The sequence below is a fragment of the Limulus polyphemus genome, unplaced genomic scaffold (assembly GCF_000517525.1).
Source record: "Limulus polyphemus unplaced genomic scaffold, Limulus_polyphemus-2.1.2 Scaffold944, whole genome shotgun sequence".
Classification (NCBI taxonomy): Eukaryota; Metazoa; Arthropoda; class Merostomata; order Xiphosura; family Limulidae; genus Limulus; species Limulus polyphemus.
The window spans coordinates 98,296-108,068 of record NW_013666554.1 but is presented as its reverse complement, the minus strand read 5'-3'; the positions used below and the strand labels follow the sequence as shown (position 1 = coordinate 108,068).

The window sequence follows — 9,773 nt, the reverse complement described above, 5'->3', positions numbered from 1 at the left end:
CAAATTGAAAAGATAAGAGGCTCTTATTTTATATTTTAGCTTGTCAATATCGGTAATGTGAGTTTCTAATTCGTTCAAAATCATAGACTTAGTATTTTGACTTCACAAACATCTACTTTGAACCAGTGCTGCATTCAACATACCACGTGACACACAAAAAATCGATGTTTATCTGTGTTTTTTTAATATTTGCTTTTAAATTAAGAAATAGAGTAATATATAGTACTAAAATTGGAATTATAATTTAAAGTTTGATACCAAACTTACTGACATAAATTTATGAAACAGTAGATCAATAAAATTCTGAATAGGAGTCAACAAATGAAATGACATGGCCTTTCATCTCAGAAGGGTTAAATGACATCAACTAGGAAAAGACAATGAGCTTTGAGTTGACTTTGATACTTCTAACTAATTACTGACTAGGTAATTAATGAGAAATACTTAATAAATAAAAAAAAATGTCTTTGAAAGTATGTGATATACAAATCTTACTTTTGGTCTTCAAGTAATACCAACTGATACAGTTTTTCAAAGACCTGTCCTCCTCGAGACATTACCACACCAGGCAGCATTTTTTCCTGAAATATATTGGATAAATATCATCAGGATATTTATAACAAAATCAAACATACGAAGAGTAATAAACAGTTATACAGTAGTAATTTATTTTAATATTTAATTAACAATTTTTTAACCTATAGGAATATATCATCATCAAGTTATAGACCAAGACATTGTTAATTATTAAAATATTAAATCATATTCCAACTAGAGAGTTGTTATTACTCTCACTGATTTACTCGCTGGAATCTTCATTTTATATTAAAAAAAACAATTTTCTATAGTTTCTGTTTACCAAATAACTGCAAATCCATAATCACTAAATACCTATTTTTATATAGGTTTCAAAGCTAAAAGGAGAAATTTAGAAACATTCATATATTACATCATCTAGTGTCTTAAAATTTATTATATGCTATAAAAAAATGTCATTTGAGCTGCAAATAATCAAGTTTTCAGTCCCACAAACTTTCTTTATTAATATTTAAATAGCACATTTATAATTGAGTATTACTTATCTTTTAAGTTGCTGTTTTTTGGCTTTTGTCTTGTATAATACTCATTTTGTTAACCTTGGATTGATTTGTTCAGTCAATGAACATGTTGTCTTTTTAAAACCTTTTTGGGTCTCAAGTAATGGATTCTAAACAGTGAAAGTGTTAATTTTTTAAGTACTTAACAAATTATTTGAGTAAATACACCATAAAGTACAAAATACAAGTACTATTACTAACTTTAATTTTACAAAAATACATATTTTGAAATAGAATTTTAGATCAATTATACTTAAAACCCTATTATAGTTAATCTCATCTGTTGTTAGCTATTAATTGCAATGAGCTATGAAAAGTTTCACTGAAGTCACTTTATTCAAATAAAAAATGTAAAATTTATATTGCGACAATTTTTGAAAACTCGTAACTAATACATGTATATTAAAATTAATTTTAATTATTTCTATATCATGGTCATCAAATGTGATTAATATTATGGTTAAACCATTTACTATGGGCATCTTCTTTTACACATGTCACAAGGTTTTAATAAGTAACATTCAAAATATAATTAAAGTATTTTATTATCATGTTATACAAATAAACTTGTCATCAAAATGTAGCAAATAATCCAAATTTTAATATTATATAAGTTTTAATTTCTTTTTTAGACAATATTAAAACAAAATCTTCAATTTTCCCTAGTATGAGAATTGTGACATTTGTTCTCTAAATATCCCCTCTTTTCTAATTTATTTACTACCCATCCAAGAAGTACAAAATTTTTTGTAAATTACTCATTATAACATCCTGTTTCATACTCTGGAGATATTATTACTTCATGAAAATAAAGATGTTTTTGTTCTACCGTGGAAAGGGGTTACACCTATTTTTAGGCCTCTTTTTGGAGATGTGTTGCAACGGTAAAGAGGGGTCTGATTTTCTAGTTTATGGCTGTGTGACGAAATAAGATTGAAGGCTATAAAAATTGTGCCTTGCCTTAGCTATGATATGTTTATGAAAAAAACAACTCATTTTCACTAGTGTTCATGGCCTTGTGAACATGATGACCCAGTCTATGAAATAGTTTTTTTTATCACCATACAAAAATTACTTAATACATCAAAACTTCACTAAATCATGTGACATCTTAACAAACTTGGTACCAAAATAAAGCCCCTGACACCCTCTTTTTTAAAAAGTAATACATGGTGTATTATATTTAATTAAAAAATTACTTTTATATTTGAAAAATCTAAATTCAAAACATTTCTCGAGATCAAATGAAACAAAACCAAATGTTATTAAAGTATTGTTATGTTTTTAGTAGTTTTAATATGTATTTGTAGACCACTAAGCATAACACCCCTCATTTAATTCTATATACATTTTGTACATTGTAAACCACATTCTTCATAATAACATAATCAAATGGCGGGTTATGTGAAAGAGTTTGGTATCAAAATAAAATCTTAGCACTAGTTTCCATAGCAATCAACACTTATTTTCTAATTTTAGGCAACTAATATATTTTTTACACTAAAACGCCTAGTACTGTTTATATATTTACATCAGTTATAATCAGTTGTGTATACATAATCAAAGATATGGTGAATGTAAATATCAAAAAATTAATTGGAAGAGTTGATAAAGTACAAATACAGGTTATGAAGTTTTAACAACTCTAAGGCTTTAAGGTGTTAAATCATTTCATGCATAACAGTAATATCAGTCAGTAATATAACCATTTATTAAGGACTGGTCTCCCAATAACTTTCAACATATTCAAGTCCTCATGATATAGTAACAAATAATAATTACTAATTAATAATAGATAATTAAACCTACATTTGCTTTCTATTAATTTTGGTTGATTGCTACTGTAATAAATTATATCTTGATTGCTACTATAATATATATTTTTTTTCACATATATAATATATATGTAAAGCTTAGTGTTTGATCTTCTTTTTCAGATATATTGACACCTTATTAACATTTGTATAAGAATGAATTCTGAGCCAAGAGACAAAAAGCCTCACCTCCTACACATGAACAACTGTATTATATGTTTCAAGGCACAATCCCACTCTGGAAGGACTTCACTCAATTCTTCTTCTATAAACAGGCCAGAAGGATAAAATGTATGAGTTATTATGGCCAGTACGAGAAGATGTCCTCTCAAAGAAGGTCCATGTTTTCTTCCACAAACCTTGCAAAGCCAAATATACAAGCAAATCAAACAAATACAGGTTTGAAACCAAAGCCTCGGATGCTTCTTCAGTATGTACTAAATCAACATTGGGAACTTCAACTGGTCTTCCCCAAAGAAGTGGTAGAGTGGATACCTCAGGGTTTAAGATTTGACAGCACTGCTCCATTTGTGGAACTGTCTACAAAAGGAGGGGAAAACTGATACAAATTACTACTGGTACTGGAAAAAACCTCAGGGTTTAAGATTTGACAGCACTGCTCCATTTGTGGAACTGTCTACAAAGGGGGGGGGGGGACTGACACAAATTACTACTGGTACTGGAAAAAACCTCAAAGGTAGAGTGCTAGGAGCAGCAGCAGCTGAGAGACTCGATGATGTTGTTAACCAACACATATTAAAGCACACTGACTTATTCACATTGGATGCTAAGTATTATCACACCAGCTGCTAGCACTACATCAGTGAACAAAACACCACTTCAGCTCGTATCAAAGTAAGAGTCAAAACAGAGTCACTATGCTATGAGAAAGCCTTTGATGTCATAAAGGCTTATCTGAAACAATCTGTTTTTTCAAAGAATAAGGATAAAGTCATAAATCTGTCATCCTTTAGATCAGTTTACACCGAAGCTTTAAATGATTCAGACATCACTGATTCTAGTGCATACTCTTCATGGAAGTTGAAAAAACTGAGAAGGCACTACGGATATGAACTTGTATTTACTGAGAGGCCTAGAGTGTCCACTCTAGTATGTACTTTTGCCCTGACAATAGGTGAAGCATTGAGAAAGTCATCAAACAAAGAAAAATGTGAGAATGATGATGTGACAGATTTTGAGTTGACTCATAACAAACTTACTGAGGAACAGATAATGCACGTGGCAGCTGTAATATTGAGAAACAAAATGGCAAATGTCAAAGACAAGGACAATTGGGTCTTGAGTCTGGACATTATTCCATGTGGCAAATACATACCAGAAGGTCTATACAATTTCATCATGTGGTGTACCAATATGAAAACATATCAAATTATTCAGAGAGTAGTGGTAAAAAGGACAGTCTAAAAGTTATTGCAATTTGCCACAGTATAAGCAGTCAGTGCCAATGCACATTGATAATATACCCAAAAGTTCCATTGATTGTTGATTCAGAAGTATTATTCAGGTGACTTTTAGCTGTGTCAAGACACAGAGATGTTGACCTTCACACTATCCTGGAACATGAGCTGGCAGCAGTACCATCATCTTTATTTCACAATGATGGAAGCATGAAGAAGTGAAAAAAAAAAAACCTTGCAAAGAAATTAGAGGCATCATATGAGGAAGTCTATACACTAGAAGAGGTTGATGGAGAGTTAGCTTACATCATTAATGGAATGGCCATGCTACAAAGCCAGAACGATGCATTATTTAATTGTTTTGATGATCTTGTAAAGATTGTCTTGGAGTGGCTCAAGAAATTGCTCACTGGACCACTAGACATAAATGTGGTTGTGTTCAATCACTACGACATGCCCCACTTCATCAAAGAAACTCAAGATATTTCATCAATAAGCAACAGATGTCTCAGCCAGTCATGTAATGACAGGTATTCACACTGTACCAAATTATCATCACTTTATGAAGAATTCTGCAATTAAAGCTGCATTGGCCACATTTGTCTACAATTACATCATAGAAATGGCACCAGCTGCACTGCTGGATGAACAATCAATCGTACGTGCAGATGATTTTACCAATGGAAAACAAGTCAAGCGAGTACAAAAGAACAGTGTAGTTGATATGAATGAGTACAGTACACACGAGGAAGCTGACACAATAAATGTCTCACAAACACACCAACAAGAAACTATTTGCTGTGGTGACACTTATGGTAATACTCCTGTATTACTACAGTAAAGGCTTACTAGATAATATGATATATATATGCATGCAGGCCATAATGGTAATCATACAAACAGAGAGAAATTCATCCCAATACATAGCATATGCAAATAGTTGTGCAATGCCATATACTAGTCCTTACCAGCAATGCATGCAATAACTGAATGCAATACAACAAGTAGCTTCTATAAGATCGACAAAAAGACAGCACTCAACAAACTACAATAAATTGTGAAAAAGTCTGCTATTTTAACATTATTTGGAATATCTGACAAAAGATATCAAAAGTTTTTGAAGGTAAATGTTTATATATTTTTTTTTTCATTTTCTCTACCTGTTATCATCAATGTACAATGCAATGAAATAATTAAAATTAGAAAATAAAAAAAAAGAAATATATAAAACTTTATAACATCTTGAAAGAATTTCCTTTTGTTAAATTCGTAATTTCAGATCTTTTGCCCTTTCAAGTATAGTTAATTTTTAATGTTTTATTTTCCTTTCTTCTCCTTTACCACATATTATTCATCTTAACAGAAGTCAGTGGTGCCCTTGAGGCATATTACAGTTTCCTTGGGAGACATGCGCAACCCCTCTGTAAAATTTTCATTCAGCGGATAATATCGTAAGCCTTGAGAATGGATGCAGAGTATAATGTATATTTAGAATGTGTCTTCTGTAGGACTAAAAGTGGATGCAGGTTTATCTGATCTTGTGACAAAGGCATACCTCAAGTCATCAAGATTTTGACATTTTTCTCTACCTCTTTTCTTCTGATTGCCATATAGATGCAATGTGTAAGATTAAACTGCCTGCATACTCTCCTCTATGATATGAAAACTATAAAATGAATACTTGAATAATACTTAACCCTCTCTGTCTGAGCTTTGTTTACTCTGCATGTCACAAGGTTTTAGTGGTTTACAATCAAAATTTTATGAAAATATTTTTCATGTTATATCAATTAGTATAGCCTAAAATCGTAGCTAATAAGCCATATTTTAACAGTATATAAGTTTTAAGTTCTTAACTTTATGAGGCAATATTTAAACAAATCCTGAATTTCTCCTAGTGTGAGAAAGGCAAAACATTTTCTTTAGGTATCCCTCTTCTCTATTTTATTCACCACCCCTCCAATAAGAACGAAATTAATGTAAATTACTCACTATAAAATCGTCATTGTTCAGACAAACCATAATTTTTATTGCTTCAAATTTTATTTGGTTACAGAGCCATCATATAGAAAATCAGACCCTCTTGCCACACCCACCGGTTACATCCTCACTTTCAAGATTTGTTAATAGTTACATCCTACATTTAATTCTATATTATGTATAACCAACAGAATGCCAAGGTATTTCATCTATCAAATGACATACTATATAACACTGTTTTCTGAACAGAGAACTGTCAAGTTCTCTTTTAGTACAAGCTTCATACCCGTGGGAAAAATAATGACTGCTTCGGATGAATTGAATATTAGCTTAACCTATGATAAATCGAAACACTGACTGAATCAGAAAATCTTGCAATTAATAACTGATTTGACTAAAAAAGAAAAACCTAATACAATTATCTCTGAGAAATTGTTACTTAAGAATGAGCTTACTTGCTCCAGTAAAAAGTTTCGGTGGCTGGAGAAAGGAGATCCTCCAAATGCTCCAGTTTCAGAAGCACTATTAAATGTGACAGTCGGAACAGTTGCTATTTGGGAAGTTGATGGGAGTGAAGCGGGCCCAAATACTTCATCCTGTGGATAAAACATTTACTTTACAGTTACTTATACGTTTCACACAGTATTCCAACAATTTATACTAAAGTAAGTTTTATTATCATTCATTTTGACATGGTTGAAGAGATGACAAACAAATTACATAGTGTTTAATCCCATTTTATTGTTTGTATATCAATGATATTTACCCAACTTGGAAAACAACAAAGGATGAAGTTTTGAAATCTACTGTAGAATAAAAACAAATTATAATTCCTTAATGAAAAGTATTTTTAAAATCACAATTTCAAGATTCAACAAGACAAAGTTTCTAAGATAACATAATACCTACAAAAACCTAAGAACATAGTCACTTTACATCTGACATTGAATTAACACTCTGCTATGGATAGGTCTAAATGTGCATGTCTCACAACTTTTTCAAGAGTTACATTCAGATATTAATTAAACTACTTGATTATCATTGTATATGAATAAACTTGGCATCTAATTTTATTATTATACAAGTTTTAGGTTCTTAATTTTATAAGAAAATTTTTAAAAATTCTTCAATCTCCCTAGTATGAGAATTGTGGCATTTGCTCTCTAGGTCTTCTCTCTTTTCTAGTTTATTTACAACCCCTCTGAGAAATATGGAATTTAATATAGATTACTCAATATAATATAGATATTACTTGCCACACCCACCTGTTACATCCTCTTTCAAAAATTTACAATAACTTCCTCCGTTTTATACCATATTATTTATAACCAACAGAAAACTAGTTTTAATCTAACAAATGACATATTATATTACACAGTTTACTGTACAGAGAACTGCCTATTAAACGTCCAGATCAAAAGTTTTTCTTACAGTAGTCACATTGACAAGCTTAGCTGAATTGTAAAGTTTCTTATCACATAATTAGAAAGTCAGAAAAATTATGATAGTTATAGGTCATTGTGCATGTTACTATTCTGTGTTCTGAGGTGCATCATTTAATTAAAAAATAATAATTATTGATTTAGTACCATTAGATCAAAAAGTAGGCTAAGTTTCATTAACAGGTGACAGCAGAAAAACCAACAAGTGACCCATGTAAGAACTGTATTAACCCTCTCTTCACAGGCATCTTTTTCTACACATTAGGAGGTTTTAGTGAATTACATTCAAAATTTAATTAAACTACTTTATTTTCATGATATACTAACAAATATAGTATAAAAAGATAGCTAATAATCCATATTTTTATAGTATATAAGGTTGAAATTCTTACTTTTATAAGACGATATTAAAAAAAATCCAGAATTTCCCCCAGGGTGAGATTTATGGCATTTGCTCTCAAGACATCCCCCTCCTCTCTAATTTATTTAACACTCATCCAAGAAGTACAAAATTTAACATAATTTACTCATTACAATATCATCATCACTCAGGCAAAGCACAATTTTCATAGTGTTCAATCTTATTTCATTACGTAACCAGGAAATAGACAATCAGACCCCTCTTGTCATGCCCACCTGTCACATCTTTGCTTTCAGAAACTGCCAATAGTTCTTTCTAAAGTTCAATAGTATATTATTTATAACCAATTGAAAGCAAAGTTTTCATCTATCAAGTCATGTATTATATTACAGTTATCTGTAGAGAGAGTTGTCTATTTCACTTTCAGTTCAAATTATAATTCCATAAAAAAACATATCAATGAGCTTTTTGGGACATCATTTAATTAAATAAAAAATTAGTTAGTGTAGTACTATCATTAGCACAGAAAAGTAAGATTAAGTTTTATCGACAGTCAACAGCAGAAAAAAAGAACACCTTGCACTCAGACTAGTATAAAGAAATACTATATTTATTCACAGACAAATCTTTAGTAAAAATACTTCAATAAAAAATCTAATATTTTGTATACAAAAGATTTGTAATGCTTACTAAAAGTCTGCTAAATTTTTGTGAAGATACACAGTGTATTAAAAGTTTTAGTGTGGAAACTATAACGAGTACAAAATGGTTACGAGGTCGGTCAAATCGATCAACCTTGAAATACAAAAGTTTATTGTTTTTCATGTGTATTCTTTATTTATTAATATAAGAGCAAATAAAATGGAAAAATTATAAACTTATTAGGTTAGATAAGGTTACATTGGGTGAAATAATAAAAAACATTTTTCATGAGGTATGCTTGTGTGTTACATAACTCAATAGGGTACTGCAAGTTGCACATTTCCAAACTGATTTAAAACTTATGTGATGGAATTACTAGATAGACATAGTTTAAAGGGCAATAAAACAATAAAATTAAATATAAACAACTGTTATGAGGTTTACGCTATTTAGTACAAACAATTGTACTTTGCTGTTACAATTAGCAGTCATTCTAGAAAGAAACTTGAATAGTTCCGATATATTTCCCGTTTTTCATGTTGATTACAAGGTTTGTCAAATTAATCAAATGCATATGGAGTAATGAAAATATGAGACTGTGCAAATGAAATTTGATAATTTTCGGATACAGAAAAGTACTATTAATCTTAACATGAAAATCACTTTGTACTTGAAGCAGTCAACACTCTTACTTCATAATAAGATAAACTAATACATGTACATGCATTGTCAACACCCATTAAACACAACGATCTCTGACTCAAGAAGTAAACTTCATAACAAGTTAGATTACCGTACTTTATAAAATTCATTTATAAGAATGCACATTATTGGTTGACTGTCACACAGTGATAGTGATGTCAATGCAAAATCTTATCAAAATTTTCCACTGAATACGCATTAGGTTAGCATACATGGCCACAAGACAACAAAAAAAGCACTGCTGACAGTCATGACAGTGTAATATGACATAATTCTAAATAATAAATGTAGCTAGGCCTAGATGAAGTCAATAGATC

General features: G+C 30.6%; 1 protein-coding gene across 1 annotated transcript in view; it reads right to left on the bottom strand.

Moving 5' to 3' along the window:
• Window positions 1-9,773, bottom strand: part of LOC106461361 (ubiquitin carboxyl-terminal hydrolase 24-like) — a 197,302-nt gene that overhangs the window by 94,228 nt on the left and 93,301 nt on the right. The window contains exons 24-25 of the mRNA XM_022388299.1: window positions 6,765-6,905; window positions 496-581 (exon numbers count right to left, since the gene is read on the bottom strand). Coding sequence (XP_022244007.1) covers window positions 496-581; window positions 6,765-6,905 — 227 coding nt within the window. The remainder of the gene's footprint in view (window positions 1-495; window positions 582-6,764; window positions 6,906-9,773) is intronic.